Source organism: Bombus impatiens, unplaced genomic scaffold, assembly GCF_000188095.3.
Source record: "Bombus impatiens unplaced genomic scaffold, BIMP_2.2 scf_0136, whole genome shotgun sequence".
Taxonomy (NCBI): Eukaryota; Metazoa; Arthropoda; class Insecta; order Hymenoptera; family Apidae; genus Bombus; species Bombus impatiens.
In genome coordinates, this window is record NT_176555.1 from 2040259 (window position 1) to 2062593 (window position 22335).

Sequence of the window (22335 nt, forward strand, 5' to 3'; positions counted from 1 at the left end):
GGGTGGTAGGGTCACCGCCGCGAAAAGCTCCCTTAGATACGCCAGAGGGGTTGAGCGTTACAAATGACCGCGGTGCTATGCATATCCAACAAGACTCGAAGTACGACGACCGGCAGAGTAAACCCACCCCCACAGTTGAGAAACATCTCTCGTTCTCTAATATGTCACTGACGAACTTCCTGTTCCTTCTTACGGCTCCGTTCCTTTTCCCGCGTCTCCACTTCTCCTTCTACTCTCCAGTGTACTTAATGGTCGCGACAAGCACCATTATTGGAAAATTTGTTTTCGTCGTCTCATGAAATTACAAGAAACTTCAACCAGGTCGCGTTTCGCTCGTCGGAAATTCTCGTTTAAGCACGTGCTACCTTAATTTCGGACGGTAGTTCTTTCTGTGCAGAAACTTTGATCGTCGTATCGACGAGAAGCGATTAAAATCACGGGCGCGTTCGTCGAGTTATTAAAATCCTAGCCGCTTTGTGAAACGTTCGTAGCTGGTGCGTTGCTCTCCGTCAACCTTTTATGCGCTTGTACATTCTTTTTGGATACTTGCGCGAAAATCGGACTTGAAAGGAATTTTTACATAAATTTGTAAACGACAGGGAAAAGCAGAAAGAAACGAAACTGTATGAAATTCGAGGCCTTATACGATGCATCTCGCAAATCCTCGTTTCAGTCTGGCAACGTCCCTTATTGTTCTTTATAGGACGCTTCTTTTGCGCCATAGACGCGACGAAATGGATTACGGCGACGGATAAAAGCTACACGCCGATAATTCCTGATCAACGCGTTCCGCTTTAAGATTTATCAGTCGACCGCCTATTTCACGTAACGTGAAAATAAATGGAGACGATTTCCCTGGTATACCGTGGACGGATCTCGTCGCACCCCAAAACCTGTTGATACGTCGCTGAATGGCATGTATAGGAGAACAAATATACGGAAAGTGGCATTGCAATTGTGACCGTGCTTTATATACGGACGGCTGTGATCGTTCGCGGCTGTTTTTTTCCATCTTCGCGCGTTCCGTGCCTCTCGTATCCAGTGGCGGCTACAAAAAGCACAAAAGAGCAAAATATAGAAGGGGTGACGTGCCAACGAGGAGAAAAGAATCGCAGAATCCGGCACGGAGGCAGAACGCTTATATACGATGGAGAGAGATGAATAAGTGGCAGGCAAAGGAAGAGGGCTAATTCCTACAGAGAGATGGAAACGGGGTTGAAGAGGATGCGGAGGGATGAAGGAAACATGGAACGGAAAACGTAATGCGTTGACCTTCGTAAGAAGGAAAGTCAGGGAGGAAAACATGGAAGGCGATCACGTTTGCATGCAAATGCTCCGCGCCGCGCGGTAAATGTTTCTGCACGATAAAAGTCCTGTAGCAACGCGGCAGCCATAGCGCGAATTTACGTATTCCTCCGCTACCCCCGCCAACCCTTCTGCCTCCAGGATGTTCTGCTTATACGGTCGCTAAGTGTCTGCAGATATATGTATATGAAGGGGGCCAAGCGAGTAGGTACGAGGCACTTCGGTGCATCCGAATTATTAAGAGCCCCTAAGCCACTCTTACCACCCTCCTATACTCTCTGCCCTCGGCCCACATTCTGCATCCCGTCGGTTACATTATCAAAGACGAAACTTGTGTATACTTACCCATATCTGTACAAGTATCTATAACGAGTCTTTAAAACTACCTTTCTCGCTATGTACCTATATTACGTTGCATTTATTTTATTTTTCGTATCTATCGATACGTATCTATTGTTCAACTTCGTGAAGATTAACGAAAACCGTATACGGTACAACTTTTGGTATATACGCCACTTCGTAAATTATACCAGAGCATTATATGGGATCACTTTGTTCGAAAGGACAATTTACAAGGATGATGTATGGGAAATAGATGTTTCGTAAAGGAGGTTACCGAGACAAATCGCTATCCTAGTTCCGTGTGGTTTTAGCCGGTTCGCGTTAATTTCTCTGGCTAGGAAAATCCTAATTAATGGGGGTGCATTACAAGGTGGGGAGGTTGTTCTCATACGCTGGAACGGAGTTCAGGAGGGTTGAGAATTGGGCCAGATTGGTCGAGATTCCCTGAAGGAGAAAGGAACGAGCTGCTGGATGCGGTATAGTGGTACAAGAGGAGAATGCGGAGGTTAGGGGAGAGTACCAACTAATCGGGTAATTTTTCCGGCATCAGTCGGTGAATATCAACGCCGCCGTTGAGCCCCTGTGGCGTTAAGAACGACAAACGATCGCCGATCCATCTGGCTCAACGCGACTCCGTAGCATCAGCCACTCACTCCCCGTCCTGTCTCTCCTTCTGAACCTGTCCTTTCCCCCCGGAGGCTTCCAGCCTTCGAATCCCTTCTTCAACTTAGCGGAACGATCGCGTCCAACCCACCCCTCGAGGCGCGTTCTTCGAGTACGGAACTTGCACACGCACACACGCGTCACAGGAAGCCGATCGGGACAGAAACGACACGTGGGATAACCGTTTCGCACCCCTCGAAGAGATCCTTCCTGAAGCGTGTCGAGATAATTGCTAGTCAGAGGGTGCACGAGCACGCGTGCTTGAACCTGCTGAAGGGAGCATTGTTGTAATCGAAAAGCAGGTAGATAGCATTGGTGGAGTTCAATTGGCCGGAAAATGTAGGTCTAGAAAATTGTCGCGGTATTTTCGTTCTGCGATTCTTTTTTTGTTTGCGCTCCCCTCCCGATGAACCGGCGACGCCTGTGCCGTTTCCCTTCTTTCGTTTGCGCGCTGTTAGCGTCAGCGTCCGCGAGTTTAATCTCCGGCGAAACGGATTCCACTATCGGAAGAACCACTGTCGCCCGAGTAGATCCCGAGGCGATGGGACGTGGACGTTATCAAGTGAATTGCAACATGGGAAAAGTTCGAGCACCTGCGAACAAGAGAAAATCGTGTCACCAAAGAAAAGAGTAACCGCATCTACCGTGCGGTTAACCGGAAACGGAAAAGGTCAAATCGCTTCTGCGGGCAAGCTCGGTTGGTCGACGAAGAACCGCGATAATTGGAACAAAGAGACTTAGTTCCAAGGACCAGAACGGAACCCCATCCTCGGTCTGTGCTCTCTATCCTACCTCTTTGCTATCCTGCGTTCATTTCTCTTTTTCCTTCCATCGTTTCCTCTCTCACTGCCAACGATAAAGTTTAACTCTTTCGAACTCTGTTAGAGCGGTACACTACTTCCGGTGCGCCAGGAAAAATTCCCTTTATCTTGTGCCTCATTTTTTCTCTTTGCTTCGCACTCATTTCGACTTCCTCGTTTCTATGTCTTTTTGCCACGATCGTAAACCTACCTTGACAGTGTACGTCACGGTTTTCTTCATGACACACACATGTCCATTCGAACAACAATATTCCATTAATAAAACTAAAACTAAAATTATATATGTGAATCAATTACGTATTTACGACACGAATCTTATTACGAAATATTCAATCGTTCGAATCGTTCTTAACCCTAGTTGCTCCCAGAAGATGTCCAATCATCGTCCACGTGTACCAAACGACCGATGAATCATCTTCGAGTCGTCCGTGTCGATCGTTAAACATCGATCCTTCTGCATCAGAACGACCATAAATGAGAGTCACGCCGCAAAGATGTACCGTCATTCTATTGTTGCCAATGATGCTGCTCCTATACCGCGTACCTCGACTTAACCCCACGACCATGGTTCGCCATTTACATAATGAACATCGAAAACAGCGTAATTTCTACGATTCGAGCGTGTTGTATTAAACGGTATAAGAAAGACAAGTGCAGCCGAATGAGAACAACTGCGGGCAATGTTTTCGAGCGTCCCCAAGGAGGAAACCTCCGGTTTCCTTGCTAAACCTGTTGTTCAGAGTTTCCTTCGGCGTCCTCTAAATGTCGTTCAATCACTGTCCGTAGAATACCTATTTCGCGACTAAATGAAGTTAGGCTCTTCCTTCTTGTGTTTTTTCCCCGTCGGATGTAGCTTGTCCCAATCGCAAGGGAGAAACCGCGAAGTAGTACAAGGAGAAGCAGCATCGGGGAAGGATAGATATAGGTGGTTCGAAACACGTCAGCCAGGGGCTGTACGGCGTGATCGGTGTTATTTCAACGTGGACCGAGGAGAATTCTCGACAAGGGGGGAGTATCGCACAAGGTAGAACAAGGAGGGAATATAAGGCGGAAGCAATATTGCTTCATGTGGTTGGGAACTCGTTTCGTCCATTAAAGCGCGGTTTCTTGCAGGCCTGTTTTTTACCCTTGAAAGGATCAACGAAGCTCTAGCCGACTCTTGGCCCCGACAGATCGTCGAAATATACATGAGAAACACAGCGTAGATATACGTCTAACGGAGCTTGTCTGTATATCTCACAGTGACTCAGTCGTGCAAGTCACCCTCCTCCGGACAAAAGCCTAAGTGAAATTTCGTGCCTTTGCCTTTCTCTCTCTCTCTTTCTCTCTCTCTCTCTCTCTCTCTCTCTACCCGTTTCCGTGCTTGCTGCACACACTCGCTCTTCCTTGTCTGCGCGACAAATCGAAATAAAGGATTTTCCTGGCTTCGCGAAACATCTTAAGTGTAACTGTTTCAAAATTTTCGTGCCCGTGTTCTCCGACGAGGAGAAATCTTGGCACGATGTCCTGCCGGTCGTGTCGAGGTTTCGACAAAAATGTCTAAAATACGAGCCGGAAATCTGTTTGAGAAATTAATTCTCAGGATACTTAGACGTACATATTTCTCGCGGCGTTTACGATGGAATACTTTCAAGATAATCAATGAAGTATTTCTGCGGAGTGGAGTTAAAATAAAAATCCAAGAACGATAGATTATCGGGTAAAAGTAGAACAAACTGGTTCGTAACTATGGTAGAATCTTGTGTTCGCCGAGAGGGTGAAAGAATGTTGAAAGGAAGTTAAAAGGGAATTGTAATAGTTGGGGGTTTAGGGTAGTTATTCGAAAGTAACAATAGGAAAAAAAGCAAGGGAAAAACATTTTCTATTAATTAGGTGGCAAGTGACTTTTTGAGCAGCTGTTTGCTAGAGATTTAACCTTTAGCTACGGGTATAAATGGTCCTGAAATACCATGGGTGTATCGCCGGTGAAAAACCGAGCACGTCCTGCGTGACGAAGGCTTTTGCGGTAGGCGGAGTGTGTACCTACGCGTGCCACGACTCGAATAAAGGGGATAAGGTTCGAGGCTAGGAATATCGCTGATATATTGCATGAACTCCATATCTTCGTATTAACGCACACAAAAATGGACAGCCCTCGTTTTTCACGAGTAATAACCAAATACTGTATCTGAACTAGTCATAAAGCTACGTTTATCATACTGACGTCTATGTATCTTGCGTACTCTAACCGAGTAGAAAATTTGAATTACGCACCAAAAATTTCACTGTTTAAAAGTATTACATTTAGATATATTTTTTGAAGCTTCTTTATCGCTTCCGTTTTTATGGATACAGCGAAAGACATTTAAATATTGTCCAAGAGTTAGATCCTTTATCTTTCCTTCGACTTTCCTGGCACTAATCTCTCCATAATGTCATAGTTCTCGAAGCTGTTCCGGAGAAGGATCACAGATCGTGTATACGTGAACCAAGGCTCTGACAAATGTTATCTGATTTTAATGGAGACAAGTTTTCGGAGGCTGAACAGTGCAGGAAGGTTGTAGCCGGGGAATAAATCTCTGGTACGAGAGTGATTTTAATTCGATTCTAACGTGCACAGGTTATCAGGTGCAGGGGTTACGGAAGGGTGGTTTTTTGTTGCGTTGAAATCTCGAACCCTAAACCGAGGGGACCGATGAGATAGGAAATTTGTCGGGAGTTATGCAAAGGACAGGGTTGTTCGTTGTGCATAAAAGGAGGTTTACGACGCAAACTTAACAAGTAAGACGATTAAGTCGGATTAACTTTTTTAATTATTAAAACGACTTTTGTGGTATCTACCATAGTAGCTAATGTTTAATCGGCTCTTGCTTGAAAATATTATAAACCCGTCATTTGCACGATGAAGACTAACATTTCTTCGTACGTTTACATAACTGTAAATCGAATAATTCGAGGATTTCGCATTCGTTGATCAAGAAAAACGGCACTATTAAATATTTGGAATAATTAACTTAATTGTACTTAAAATTCAAATTACACGTGTGCACGTACTTCCAGCGTTAATATTTTCCTGGAATTTACGAAACGTACGGTCACTCCACCATCGCGACTCGTTAGTTTAAATTAATATTACAACGTATAATATTTGCTTTACGTAACCCTAATTACTCATATTCGTTTGGGGAATAAATTTCTCTTGATTACTCCATTCCGTTCACTTTTGTAACTGTGAATTTGATCAAGTTTTCTCGAGATGTGTGGAGCACAGTCGAATCCTGAAAGCATCGTCCCAGATAGCACGATTTTGCGGTTCACGACGACCAGCTTGCTTCCTCAGGCTTTAATGGACCACTGGGACGATGTCACGAGGGCAGGATGCACACCCTCGAGGAATGACATGAAATCGCGGTTAACCAGTCGATTTTGCACATACGCTAGCTGCTGAAGGCGAAAATTCGATTCTTCCTTAGGCGCCATTAGATCTTAGGCGAACGTGCAAGCACGTTAAAGTCCATCAATCGATGAAAATTGAACAAGGCGAAATAAAACGATTATATTCTTTCGGGAACCACTCTGATGAGAACCACTAATGCGTCAAAGCGGTTGTAAATTTTAACTCTTAACGAGGATCCTCTTCACTAGGAGGAAAGAAATTTAACGTATCACGATTTTCGACCACAATGTGACTCATACATCATTCCGGGGGAATGTGAATTGTAAAGTTCCTTAATTTCGTCGAAACCCTCGTCGCATTTTTACGAGTGTGCGTTGAGGAGACTTCGGCCGATCACCCTGTGTCAGAGCGCCACAAGGAGAAAGAAGAATTTTAAATCGGCGTTTTTGTCCCATTTACGTCGTCTAATATGAGAACATGAGGGTCATTCTCGTTATGCTGGCTCCCTTATGCCGCCTGTGTTTTATTATATATAATTTTATCCAGTGGCGACAATAAAAATTTCTTACACTCAGTCGTGTCGTAGAACAAACGTAACTGGAAGTTACACCATTTTCGCGTCGCAATTTCAGACTCGTTTCGTTGGAATAGTTTTTACTAGTTCGCTTGCTTCAACGCAACGGGGACTCAGGTACTGACGTGTCAGTACTTCGAATCGCAATAAGTACACAAAGCAAGTATGGTTTAGGGTCAGAGCTGTAATTCCCGTGGAAAGTTCTGTCAAGTCAAATATGCTGCTAGCCGGCAACTAAATACGCGGTGACGATATCAAACAGTGGAAGCTACGTGGCTTTCGTGTGCACGCGTGCCTCCTCATTAGTAGGCGGACTTTCCCGCGTTCCACCGTATTTCGAAAGCGCTCGTGAAAATTTATTTCGATAGGAGAGGGATATTCGCGGCACGTCGTAATTTACGACGACAGACATCTCTTCTCCGCATGCACCAACCGAAACTGATCTATCGAGCACACAGATGGGTATAGACAAAATGAACGTTCAAGATGTTTAACGACCGGACAGGTGCGTTCTTTATTGTTCAATGAACTTTCACGAACGCTACCGAAAGAGATCATTAGCGCTAGCGATACGCATGGTCATGTGTCCTCGTCCCATAAATTCCAAGCTTCAAGGATGCGAGCGGCCAAGCTGGTCGGCGAGGGTCGTTCAAAGAATAACAGTTGACACGAATAGTTGCGATGCGGTGTGCGAGTGTTGCAGCCTTTGCCGTGGAATTATGCAACACGAACATTACATCATACTTACGGTGTTCCTTGCGCTCTGCACACGATCGTGAAAATCGTGAGCAGGCAAAGAAAACGTACTGTCGAGGGCCGAATGTTGCCGCCACGACGGCCGTGTGGTTCACCTTGGACCGCTGGCGGGCAGAAACGCGAGAGGAAGCGTTACGAGCGAAATGTAACTCGGGATAATTGCATTCTGGACAAATGCAACTAACGTTATAATGTAACGTTAACGTTATTAATGTTTCGTTCGTGAAAGGAGAAAGGAAGGAATTAGAGGAATTTTTCGTTATTTCCTTATACATGTAATTGTACGATTACTTTAAGCGAGCAAATACAATACGGTATAATAAAGCAATAACAACAGTGAGCCAAGCTGAAACGTTTTGCGCGATAACGCAGAGGATACAGAAGTCCGTTGCGTTCCCGGCTATTGCACCCTGGTGACAACAGCCGGAAAGAGGGTTAACGATCAGGTCATTGTATTCGTGGATGGCCTTCTTAGTGGTGTTTGATCCGTTGATCAAAAAAGCTCGTAACAAGCAAACGCTGCTATATACGTGTTTTGACAAAACGACGCTGAAGGGATTAACAGTCGTTACGAACAATTCTATGTAAATTATCATCGGAAATAGACGATTTTTCGCGAACGATACAATTCGTGATCCAGGCACTTCTCGTACCAAGCGAGAAAGAAACGACTCCCATCCGAACGTGAGAACGTTAAATTCGTCAGCGTGCACTCGCTATCTCATAATCGAGGAACGAACTCGGTATGATATACATATATTTTCTATATAGACGTAGCGAGAATAGAAGGATTAACTACGAAGAAGAATGGAATTAGCGAGGGCGAAACAGACGAAGTGGTCGTTTTGCACACCGATGTTCACCAAACAACTGTTTTCCAGACTAACAAACGTTCTGTCGGTTTGCTCCATAACTAACAGCGAAAATCGACGATCCAATGCATCTCGGTGCACAAGAAAGCTTTCGAGAGCTGGGCTTGGATCCAACAACAACCACCATATTTATGGTGCCGGGCCGTCTTAACCCACTGAGAGAACCGAATGCATCCAAGAAACCGAGTCGAAGTTGAGAGGTTACGAGAGGTCAGGCTCCAGTGCTACGTAACATTCAGAATCAATCAGGAGGATATTAGCGTTATCTGAAAGTCAACGCGATCACTCTTCACAGTAGACTGATATTAATGCATTTTGTACGCACACCTTTCCTCCATTCCTTGTTGGTTTTCTTACAAATATTTCCGGTTTGTTCTTGCTGAAAACGCATCGATGAGATTCGCGTACGCGCGTTCTTTGTAAGAGGAATAACAACGTCGTTGCATCGTCAAAAATATATACGACTACAAAAGGGTGACACATAGGGAAAAAAAAGAGTCCTTTGGATCCGGTGGTCGTCCTCCCTGCGCTCCGGGGCGATAGCTCGACGAAGATAGCTCAAACGGAAACGAGGTACAGACTTGATAAGTGGAGCCGGTCTTCTAATTCCATTCGCCATAAATGCCGCTTACGTATCTAATCTAGCATTCCCGAGCGTTATAGTAGCGTCTACAAAACAGCTTTTAACGAACGCGCAGAATCCATGAATCACGTACAGCGACATAACGCGTTCATCTCTCTCTCCACTTTCCGCTCTGAGCGCCCGTTGACTCACGACCGATTATTCATTTTCGAATAATTCTTCGCTCATAATCGATGTCTCATGTGTAAGAGTCGATCGAACAAGCCGCGAGAAATCGTGGCAAGCAAGAGATTCTAAGTGACTGTTTTCAAATACGTTTCCTCGTAAAAGAGTAATAAATTTAATATGACGACGTACGTAGATTCGAGTTCGATGTCGAAATTAAGGAAAATATAATAAAGTCAGAAGTATACACGACGTATCTGACATCGTTTCTATGATTACATTTAGTGGAAATAGCGATATTGGTCATAAGCGTAAATTCCTAGATGTTAGTTGTAGATAAGATGACAATCACAGTTCGAAAATAGCTAAATGAATACAATGACATTAGGAATGATCGTTAGGCTGAACTTCAGCCAGTCTATTCGAGTTTTGGCTCAAAGAACAGAGAGTGTAATTGACGCTGTAATTTACTACCACTCAAACAGGAACTAATCGTTTCTCGTGCCAATGCTATGCTATCGGGTTCCACTAAAAAGGATCCGTAATTACAGTTCGATACAAAAAGGAACCCGAGACATAACGATCCTTTATCAAAGTTGTCTATAAATTAGCATTCATATATTGATAAACTTAGCTCACTATTTTAGGTATAGAATACTTACAAGAATATAGCAATTGAAATGCGTGTATAATAGAAAGGAAAACAAAAAAAAGGAATAACTTAATTTACGTTACCACGCACAAAGCAATTTCCTCTTAAAGATCTTTCTGCTGGAGCCGTAATATCGATCGTTTCGTTGTAGGATATTTTGTAAGAAAATGGCATGCGAGTCAAAGATAGGTGAATGCGAAAGAAAAGGCGGTGTAAAAGGCAAGGGAAACGGCGTCGCGACGCCACCGAGCGGTGCTGCCACGACGCGAAGCGGTCGNGGTGCTGCCACGACGCGAAGCGGTCGCCGGCCGTGATAACGCGTCGCCGGCACCGAGCGCGCGTTCGGTACAACTCGGCCGAGTTCGGCCCTCCTCGCGTACAGTTATGGCAAGGGAACGTCAGTCACTCTTCGGCGCTCGCGCGGAAGAGTCTGTACGCATTAGCCGTTGGGGATATCGTTGCTCCTTGCGGAGTGTTAAATATCTCGTAGGTGTTTCTTCGTTATTCATCCCCAGCGACGTGTATCTAGCTCGTGATCGTTGTGAGCGGCGCGATTGAGTACGGTGACACGACGCCACGTCCGCAAGTGTCGCGGGAAAAAAGCCGGTAGGTGACGGCCGAGCCGCGTGTGTCCTCGCCAAAGTGTATATGTACACGAGTTACCGGAGCAAAAAGAACGCGAGAGGAGGAAGACCAGTGAATATAGAACGTCGACAGTGGTTAGCTCCAATTTCGCGTCGTAGCGAGAACGAAAGAAAGAGATAGAGAGGTAAAGAACAGGAAAGGCAGAAGTAAGAGAGGAAAAGAAATCGACAGAGAGTATTGAACGATCGGAGCAAACGTATAACGAGTGAACAAGAGAGAGAGAGAGAGAGAGATTTTGGGAGTATAAAGCGAGAAGCCGAATGATTCGAACACATACCGGGTCGTGACTCGTGCCGGCGCTTTGACGTTTCGTCGTTCGTGGTTACAAGGTTCCTCGTCGTCACGTTCCACGTATGATGGATGCTGTCGCGCGTGTCTCGTGTACGCGACGCTATCAAGAACAGACAGAACGTCGATCTGCACAAGCAACGGCGTTGCAGTGAGTTGTTTCCTTCGCTGCAGAGATCGTGCAGTGCGTCGCGTGCCGCTTTCTTTTCGACGACTGTACCAACGCAGCACAGCGCCGTGGTGGCAGCAACAGTAGAACGCCGGTAGTGCAATCAGATATTCCACTCGCCGAGTATACGAGCCAATAGTGTTCGTTGGTGTTTGTGCGGGCGTGATTAGCCGGTCTTTCCCTCGTCTTGATCGACCACAGAAGTCATTTGTCTGTAAATCTCGCTTCTCTCGCTCCGTATCGGTCTCTGTCGGTCATCCTACTACGGTGACGTCGTAACCGTCGGTGCTTCTTCGATGATAAGCACGTGTGCGTGCCACTACCTGCTGCGTGTACGTGCGTGCGTTAGAATCGCGAGCCGCGTATCGGCGTGCAGTTAGTGACCGGGCTCCGTTACCATCTAAGTCCTCCGTATACGAATATAGCAAATCAGAGTTTTGTTGTTTGTTTATATCTTCTTGTTGGTTTCGTTTGGTTCGAAGGAGTCGGTTTCTTTTTTTGTGCCGAAGCCAGTTACGAACGGATCACCGGCGTAACCATGGATATCCTGCCGAGTGGGAACATATTTAGGGAGTTGCAAGATATACACGACACCGGATACTTTTCGGCCCAGCCATCGCTCGAGGATCATTGGCAACAGGTAAGAATGCTTCTACATTTGAATCCATACCACCTCGTAAATTCATTGTCGTGCCTTATAGATGTTAGTTACTACTTTCTCATTAAAATAGAACGGAATAATAAGTCAAAACCTAGCGTCTAGCGTTACATCGCGCGTACGAGCAAGTTCAAACAACGGCCGTGAATTTCGAACGCGAAAAGGCGCTTGTAACCTCGACCGCCATATTTGAATTTCTAACGGTCAACGTAGTAAGTAACGCGTGTCGTTGTCCATCGAGTTCACTGACGCACGTGAATTCAATTACACGCTAGATAACTTCGTCCGTTTCTTGCCCGTTTCTTGTCCGTATCTTTTAATACATTTGAAAATTTCAATAAATTCATTCGTGAACAGTTATGTAGTTATCTCTTTTCGTAAAGTTCGAAATTACGACTAATCTCCGAGAAGTTTGATTTCTCTGGCCATTTTTTGGTCGGACTCCGTTTAAATCGATTATCGATATGCAGCGGGCTATTATGACGGGACGACCTTGAGCCGTGGTATTAGATCGGTGTGTACGTTCAGTGACGCGGCCGAGCGTACTATAGACGGCGCGTCCTGTTTGTTTACGAGTGTGCAATGACCTTCCAGTGGTCGGGGAAGGCAGGAGGGACGTACTTGTTCCCCATTCAATATCTCAGCCGGAGTACAACAGTTTCCTCGCTTCGTTAAAATAGTACGCGTGACGTCACTGGTAGCGCCGTAAGTTCGCGTTGCGTGTTGCTTTAACGGTTCGCTACCATCGCGATTCTCTGGAATTTCCAGCCTTTTTTTCCATCTTATTTTAGGTCACCGTCGTCGTACAGCTTGTTTTAAAATACACGTAAGAGAATACAGAGAACGAAGGTTCCATTAGTATTGGTTATAACTGTTTTTCTTAACGAATAAAACCAAGTTCAATATATATATATATTTCTCTAACGGAAGAAGTTCAAGTATTCTAATAATTAAAGAACTGTTTCATCAAACGCAAATAAACTATCGGTGATATTTCCTGATCTGTTGTCCATCCAAACGACTTTTTATTGGTGAATTAAAATTCTGAAAATTTCTGTAATATACATTAACATTAACTGAGCAACATATATACATACTTTTTAGCCTTTGCTTGATATTTCACACAAACTGTACACATGTCTCTCTCTCTCTCTCTCTCTCTCTCTCTCTCTATCTATCTATCTATCTATCTATCTATCTATCTATCTTTTTAGTTAAATGTCACGCATTTTAACCACAAAAATACTTGATGTATTATTTCTTATCGAAATCGATGTGCTATTCGGGAAAGTTTAAAAACGTCTGCGAATCCTCTTTTCCTTTTAATTACCTTTCGTAATTTCGTACTTTCGATTTTATCTCTGGTCATTTAAGTAATACATTTTAATTGTCGTTTTTTTAATTACCGATGGCGTATTCGATGATTAGGTCGCGTGGTGAAATTTATGGCGAGGAAATCTCGGTTTGTCGCTTGGTACTCGACATTTGACCTGCGCAACATTGTTGGGTCGGGTCTAGTTTGGCGCGGTGCCTAATTGAACGTCTCGAAGGGTTTCCAACTGAAAACCGACCGGCACTTTAGTCGCTTTCTTTTCTTTCTCGTTAATTACCCGTACGATCGAGTGTTTTTATTATCGGCCAAGAAATACGTCACGCTAGCTAGCTAGGAGCAAGCAATATCGTCCTGTTTCCGAGATCGGCCACAGCTCCCTCATCGGGTCCCCGTTGTCCTCCTCAATTACGATCTTTCTGATTGCATTAATTTACCTCGTGTCTCGTTCCTTTTACCGCGACTTTATTCGCCTCGCTGCTGAAATCGAATTTGTCGGAAGTGGCCACTATTTTAAATGGAATTTCTCCGGCTTTCTACACTCCGCGGTATCTCTGGTGTTTGGAGAGTAAGCGAAACGTCGGCCAAAGAAAGAAATACCATCTATTTAATCATGCTCAGTCTCTTGGTCTCTGACTCTATTTTTGCGTCCGACAATACTCGAATAACTTCGGAGTTATTTCGCGTATCTACTTTATCGAACGAACCGAGAATAGGATGCATGTAGATTAGTTCGTTGTTCCAGCAGCTGATCTCATTACTCCTGGACCGTGTGTTTGTTCTTTCTAAAACCGGATTCGCGATCCTCCGTCGTTGTGCTATACGTAACAACTATCCGGTATAAAACTTGGTCTCATCGCGATATTTGCCGAAAGTAACGCTAGTTTTGTAACCAGCATTGGCGCCGTTTTTACGAGGTACGCACTGATGTACATGGACGGTGTCATTCGATAGGCGAACAGATGGTTGGGTCACATCGACAACGCGACAGCGTCGGTCGCGTGGCCGATAATGCGATTCGACAGGTGCTCTGTTGTATATTCTTGTATTCCCAACTTTACACGATCCAGTTTCGCCAGCAATTATCGTCGTTGGCGAGGAAGCGAGGCTCTGACGCGCAACGCCGTCAGAACTGATGTAACTTGGCCGATTTTCGGCGTGAACCAGACGACCGAGGAATTTCGCGAAATAGCGCGAGATAGACGATAATGCCCGTCTGTGCGAAAATTCGATCGCGTCGCACTTCGAGAAGCTCGTCTGCTCGTTACAAACTCAGTTATACATGGATATTTTTCTGATTCGTTGATTTCGAGTTTCCTCGTAATTAACGTAAATTGCTTGCAATTATTATAAATTGTTACAAGATATCCGCTGTGTCGAACAAACATCAGGAGACACAAAGACGAGAAATGTTTGGTAGTTTTCCATCGTGGAATTGGATTAAGAGATGAAACGCAACATCGATCGAGTTGTTGGTATTTGAATACCTTTTTTAAGCGATAATTCCTAGAACGCTGCCAATTAATGTAACTAATTACGATAATTGTCCAAGCCAACAATGATGAGCGGGGAAAAAAGGAATTGATGTTAAAAATAGCCAGTGTAAGGTGTCAAGCGACCTTGTTGAAGTTTCCTTTCATCTAACACCTGATGCAATTACTGAAATACATCCTACGTATCAAGTCACGATGAATTATTCATTCCCGATACGCTAAGCGGATCCTGAGGCCTCTAATATGCGTATGCTCGTTTATGAACCAACCAACCATTCTCCCTCCGCTTCTACTCGCGAAACGGAAAATATTTTTTCGTAAATAATTCAGCAGATTGAATAATTGATCGTTAGGCGGATCGCGTGCATCGCCGTGCGTACAAATATTTTCACTGCAGCAACATTGCTCTCGCTTCCTCGATTAATACGGGATACGATATTGTCATGCGTGAATCAAAATCGCGAATTAAAATTTCCTGCCGGATAGCAGTTGCGCTTGTAATATTTTCGATTGAATTTTGCCTCGTTTCGAATTGCCTTGATTCGATCTCGTTGTAAATCGCAATTGAACGTAACTTTTTCGCTCTCTCTTTCTCTCTTTTTCCTATAAATGTACCTTTTTCATTTCGCTGCCATGATACGCATCGAGTTGGTCACGTCGTCCGATATGCACCAACATCCATTGGTTTTTCCTCGTCTCGTACTCACTTGTTTACCTACGTGTACACAATATCGTCGCCTTCAAAACGATGTTGTGTTGCTAGTGAGCTTCGTGTTTTACGACACACGCGTGAAAGCTCGAACGATTCACGCGAGAACCGCGGCGGACCGCGAGCCACAGAACTTTTGCTCGCATGAATTATACGCTCGTGACAGCCGCTGCGCAGCATCGGTGATATTTTTGTTTTCTCCTTATACATAGGTTGGAGCTTCCACTTCGTGTCGCGTATTACGACACACTCGACTCAACGTGATATTTTACGGCGTGTGTATCGGTACACGTACGTTTCACAATTCTGCCATGTGTCGTGTGCATTGCCGACGACAATCTCGCTCCGTTTCTCTTTTCCATTCCCTCCACCCCTTTGATTCTGTTCCTCCTCGTCCTTTGGTCGCATTCGCTTATCTATCGAGAATTTCGTGAGAGTTTCTTTTGCACGACTTTCACCCGGACGTGTATCGCTTCCCTCGCGAGCTTCGAATTTTATAGACAAGCGCATAAATAACCGAGCGCTGCGCTGGTAGCATTGCTGCACGTGCGAGATTGAAAATTTGTTGGATTTCCTCTCGAATTATTGTGAACGTTGAATAGACGGAGGAGCGTATCGAGGAAGATATTCGTGTAACTCTATGCGTCGCGTGCTTTGCTATGTGATAAACATTCCAGTGAATCATCGCGATTGTCGTTTGCGCGATATATCTCCCTTACTTCAATAATTCTCCGTTGAAATGGAAGGAATCATTCTTGCCATTTTCTTGTTTTGCCGCATTTTATAGATGTATTTTCCAAGTTGGAAGGTATGTGGATGATTCATTATCTCTCTGAAATCACGAACGCACGATGCCGGTCGTAACGAGGAATACAGGACGCGCGTCCTCGTGTGTGATGTGTTTTTTAACAAGGCACGAGGACTCGGAACGCATGAAAATCAGTGAAATATTCGACATGCTTCGCAGGTGCACATTACAGGATCACACGGTAATACTGTAATGAGCAACGCTTCAGAGATTCATTAATTGTATATCTCATCGCGGCTTCTTCTATTTTTACACAGCATTTAATACGGTTTCGATTTTTCCGAGCAGTCGGTAATTGCGAGAAACCTGAGGTGGTCGAGTCGCTTTCCCACTGACTGTTCGCGATCCGTGTTTTCATCGTGAAAGCTCGAACGATAAGGTAGACGATGCGACCGTATCGAGACAACAAGGAAATAACTCTGCATATTTATTTCCCGCTTATCGTCCGAGCGAAATTCGAAAACTGGGTACGCGCGTACGCGGCTGCACACCCATATATATATATATACATATATATTTTTTTTAAATAGAAAGTACCGAGATCCCCGAACGAAATGGAACGATACGCGAGTCGGTTTCATCGGTAAACAGTAGATTTTCCAAACGCGTTCCCGTTTGGATGAGGACCGGGAGTTTCGTAATACTTCGCACTTTTTCACCGTGATTTTCTCTTGATTCTCTCGGTGACTCTCGTGCGTGCGATATATTCCCGAACGGATAGAGAAAAGAGCAAATCTCCGAGCGGCTTTAAACGGCACACGACTGAGTGACTTGACCGAGTGTCGGTGTATACCGATACTCCTCTTGCAGCGTCTCCTCTGTTCCGTTCCTCTTGTTGGCATTGAAATAAGAATATCCGAACGCACAAAGGCGTTTTGGGTGAATGGGCCTGACGTAACTCTTTTGTCTCGAACACGGGCCGTTGGTACGCGAGTCTGTCCCGTTCGTATTCCAACCCCACCGCCCCCGTTTCCACCCTCGATCTCTCTTTCCCCTCTCCCTCTCCCCTCCCTTTAGGCCGCCGATGCGCGCAATGGGACGAGAAACAATGGTTTTCCCGGTACAATGGCTCGCAATGTGAGTGATGCGAAAGATGCCATTGTAGCCGTGGCTACGGAACGTGGCATTGTTAACCTTCGATGGCGCAACCTTCTTTTCTAACCACGCTAGCTGCTGCGTTTTCTTCGAGCTCGGTGTCGCTTGCCAAACTATCGTAATTTCTACGCTCCGCGCTATCATTGCTGTTTGATAATCGATTCGAGGAACTGCGCGAGTTACCACCAGTCGATTCAATATCTCTTCCAAGTCTACCGTATTTCCCTGGGTCGTGTAACCACACACGTTGGTTATCGAACAAACTCGATCGGCTGAAAAATTCGGTAGAAGCTTTACACCGTTTAGTCGCGAACGAACGTTCCCAGAGGGTCGGGCAAAATCTGCCTACCTACTCGCGATGCATGGGAAATATCGATGCGTCCCGTGAAAACCTCGAACGCAGGATGTTCTCGCGGTAGTTACGGTACAATCGCGCTTATCCCTCGTTCCTGTTCCGTTTCGTGGGGGACACGGTACGAGCGCGTTTCGTTTCAAACGAAGAGACTCGGGATAAAGCGAACCACGGTGGTTTATTTCTGAGTTTCTGTCGGTGCGCTCACTGCGATGGCACGCCACGCATTTCGCCGTTTCTCTCGCGTACCAGAATGGATCCTGTCGCTCGCGGTCGTGTTTGCGTCCCGCGACTTCTCGAGGGCGTCCTCGTTAAATCTCATTAACGCCGTGGCGCTAGGCGAGAACACCGAGTTAAAGCATTTATCAATTCGGTCAGCCTGTGTTCCCCTAATTTTATTGCGGGTCACCACAGAGTTAATCGAACTCCACCTACATAACTTATTACCGCGACGGTACGACGTTGGTAGATGCGTTGCACGATATCCGGAGTAAACGACGAAGAGAAAGGGAGTAAAATGTCGTGGCGAGACGAGAGGGAACAGGAGAGATTTGTTCGCGTTTAATCTTGCGATCCGGGTCGCGGGGGTCAGCTACGAAGTGCTGGAAACCGGAAACGCGGTAAGGGAATCACGCGTATACGGGACAAGTACGAGAGTTTGTTTGTAGAGAGTAGATAGTAATGGAGGAGAAAGAGACAAGAGAAACGCTTGGGAAAGCCGACAGAAAAAGGCGACACAGCCGATCAAACCGGTCGGCATACACATGGTACACGTAGTAGACCAGACGTTGTGGAAGGACATTGGTCGCGTCTCGGAAATCTACGCCTCGTGTTTCTGATCGAGATGCTGCGAAGCTTTGCGTAACTCGCGGTATCCTCCAAGGCGGGGTGAACGTACGGAACTCGTATCTTCGATGACCGAACTTCTATTCGGGACGAAGGAAACAAATGAAAGTTGTAACATTCGCTTTAACATTTGAATCGAATAATTTCGATAAGGTGATTCATGTTGTGGGTGAATGACAATGAACGTACAAAATTTAATGGATGGTGGAAGTACCGTGCATTGTCTGGCCATTCTGATTCATCGAGCTTATCGTTATTAGCATATCAGACGCAATGATACAAAACGGCTGACTAGGAGACAAGCGCAGTCTCGTCGCGTGTTAATAGTTGACCATTTTGTGTCGAAGGCACAATCGGTCGAGGAAAATTTGCGTAGATAGTCACGGTCGAATTAACGTGCTTTGCGTGAACCGGCGCTTGTATCGAACTGCTGCAAGCTAAATCAACGGGGACAAGGGTGGATGAGCGGAAAGAGGGCGGCAGCAGAGGACTGGGGCTACAAAACCGAAGAGAGAAACAAAGGACCGATAAAAACAAATTGGTCTTCCTCTCCTCGCCCCTTTATCCGTCATTCGGTCCGTCGGTTTGATCGGTCAGACAAATTTTGTGGCCGTTTTGTTCGACGTGCGCGTACATTTGCGGGGAAAAGACATATAATCCTATTAAAATTTATCAAAGCCCTTGCTCGAAATGTTCGATATTAGCGCATCAGTAGAAATGTGAGAAAAACGAAACGATAAAAAAAATATATTCTCTCGATTACCGATTACTCGCTTGTCGTCGAATGATGCGATAAATTATCGAGTCTTAATTACGTCTCTTAGATAAAAAAAGCTGCTTCCGATAAAGCCGTGATAAAGCTGGTAAAACGTTCTCGTCTCGTTCGTGCCTTCCTTCTGTTTGGTTAATAAATTTTCGAAGCTCGCGTAATGCAGTCATCGACGCGATGAGTTAGTAAGTACGATTTATTGTTTTGATCAATTAAGATTGGTCTTTGAAGAAGACAAAGAAGACAATTAGATAAGATAGCGTGACAACCAAGGCGATTACCTTTACTTTCCATGTTTATATATCTCCTTTCTTTAATTGTAATATCGCTCGTCTCGTTATAAACCGATGTTTTAGTTTTTTTATAGCTTCTTAACCCGGCTCGTTAAGCCACTTGCATGGTTGCGTTGTTAGCCGCATGTAATCAATCGTAGCGGAGATTTCTGTGGAAAAGCTATCCATTCCTTCTGTAGCTGGAAAGCAGTGCATCGTGCACAGTGGTCACGATCATTGCCTCGCCGCGTTCTATTGTTATATTGTTCCAGCCTCACTGTTCTCTTACGCATCGAACGGTAGACAACAATAGCGCGTGACAATCCCGCATACAGGACTCTCATCGTTTTATAGTTATTTTTTAACGTTTGCTTCGTCGACATTTAAACCTGTTGACAGCTGTTGATCGTTATAAACGTTGGAAACGTTGGCGCGGCTGTATCGTCCGCGATAAAACGTGCCGCGATCGATGCTCAGGAATTTTCGGGATCTTACGTCAACGTGTACTCGAAGTGATAAAATTTGTAGACGAATGCCATCGGAGACGTTCTCGGACAATTACCGTGGTCTGGCTTGTAAAACAAATCGAGGTTGAAGTAATTATTTTTGAAAACGTTGACGTTTTCATTCCTCGTTGAAGGTCTTCCTCGTTTGATTTGCAACGTGCAAATATCGTGATTCCACAGCGAGCGTTAAGACACGCGTTTTAAATAAAAATGGAAATATCGGGTAGCGCGTGTAAGTAAACGTTATTAGAATCACTCTGTTACTCGATTAGCTGTTGGTTGCAAATTGCCCCTGAAAACAACACCAGTTAGACGCGCTGGCTTTACGGACAATGCATTAAAACCGATATGATTTTCAGTTTCTATTCTTTCCTTTTTTTTCTTGCCTAGCCCTGAAAAGTCAACCATTTAGCTAACATCCAAACAGAAGAAACGTAAAGAGCCGCTCAATTTCTGAGGATGGTGTACAATTTCTTGTTTACCCAAGCTACCCCACGTTAAAATTCTCGATCTCGGGGAATGTAACAGATGGTGTTTTCTAAAGGGCACGTTGTCTGGGACAATGCTTGACTTTCCAAAGCCCCATAGGGAGCGAAACATTACAAGTTAAACATTTACCGTTTTGCATGCAGCCAGGATTAGGGGATCAAAAATTTCGGATACGATAACGCTAGGTGAAATATCGAGGACTTATGATCGAAACGTGACATAGTAGCTAAAATGAAATTTTCCACGAGCCAGAAAAGAAGTGAACGCGCACTCGTCACAGTGAAATTGCGCAATTGCTGCAACGCAATAGAATGCCCGGTGCAGAACATATGCGCTCGCAGTTGCAGCGTGATGATGTTCAGCTTCGGAACATGTCAGATGGTCTTTGTTTGTTTACAGGACGACACGGTAAAGTTATTCTTAGAGCTCGGAGAACAGCGACTCGTCTAACTTTAGAATGGCGCTTTCGGGCCGTGTTTCTAAACGCGTCGTTTGCGAGTCTAGGCGGAATAATTGAAATTTCCCACGGATAACGTCCCCTGAGTTATCGAGCATGAAACATGTTCGAGGGTGTTTGGTTCATTGAAAAAAGAAAGGGAAATTTAAAACAGAAAACCGTGATGAACCTTTTACTCGCTGCTATACGTTGTTATTTCGTTGGTTACTCGGTTCTTGTTAATTCAAGGGCACTTTTTCCCTCGTAATTTCCCAAGTATTAACTACCAAAACGTCGTCAAGACTAATTGGATATCTGCTCCCGGTGATAAATGGAAGACGTGGCCGTGTTTTAAATTTGACCTTAACAGAGACACCTGTATGCCGGTGAACCTTTTTTCCAATTAGACGTGAAGCTTCGACGAGGTACTCGTAGTTGTCGCTAATTTTAGTTTCGAACGTCGACTCGTTTGGATTAAATGGATCCGTTTGATAAGCTTGAAAGACATGTTTCTATATGTATTTCAGCATCATAATCATTTTTTTTCTCTTCGTCCCGCTTGCCGCGACCGGATGTTCCCTTATAATCCGCGACGACACGATTTCACGATAAATTTGCCATCGAGAATCGATTCGAGCGGACGCATCGATAACTTGGATGGCGCGTCGAGCCGAGTGAAAATATAAATAGGAAGATGCCAGGGTACGAAACGAGCGATACCATAGCGATTTGATTGATGGACCGTGCTACGCGTAACTGGTATGATTGATAGACTCGTCTACGCAACTAGTACGTTTACCCCGAATTTTTATGATTCATTGATAAGCATTCCGGTATACGGCGTGACCGATCGATAAAACTGTTTAATTCGCACTGGATGAATCAGCATCGAGTAATCATCTTCGCTCGAATACCGTTTATTGCAGCTGCGAGTGGTCTGTATTTTACGCGAAAAAAGTCGTCGTACAAACAGTTACGCTATTTTCACGATACATAATATGTAGTCGCTCCTAATGGATGACTCAAACGCAATGACTATATCGTATAGTATCTTCTTTACTTTCGTAGCTGTTATTTTTACTTTCGTTGCGTAACCTGTCGAAACTCGATTCAATGTAATATCAAGATCATGAATATTGATGCGCCGCGACGACCGATATTTAGATTCCAGGAAATTTCGCTCGGCTGCCGGGATTAAAATCCCTCCCTCTGTTCTTTCCCTCTTCTATTCTCTTCTAGTTCTTCCCCCGATTTTCTCCGCTATCTCGCCCTCTATCTCAGTTTTATCCATCTCTGTCGCACCGGTTAAGCGGATCCACAGCGACATTTGCATCGATCTTACTCGCGAAATTTCGTCGTCG

At 44.8% G+C, this 22335-nt stretch overlaps 2 protein-coding genes across 2 annotated transcripts in view; one reads left to right on the forward strand and one right to left on the reverse strand.

Moving 5' to 3' along the window:
* The window catches only part of LOC100744644 (heat shock 70 kDa protein cognate 4-like), a 59338-nt gene extending 48185 nt beyond the window's left edge, over positions 1-11153 (reverse strand). The window contains exon 1 of the mRNA XM_024365499.2: positions 11032-11153. The gene's annotated coding sequence lies outside the window, so the exon portion shown is untranslated. The remainder of the gene's footprint in view (positions 1-11031) is intronic.
* A 160-nt stretch (positions 11154-11313) lies between these two features.
* The window catches only part of LOC100748084 (Krueppel-like factor 6), a 281466-nt gene continuing 270444 nt past the window's right edge, over positions 11314-22335 (forward strand). Inside the window, exon 1 of the mRNA XM_003486999.4 lies at positions 11314-11851. Coding sequence (XP_003487047.1) covers positions 11750-11851 — 102 coding nt within the window. The 5' untranslated portion in view covers positions 11314-11749. The remainder of the gene's footprint in view (positions 11852-22335) is intronic.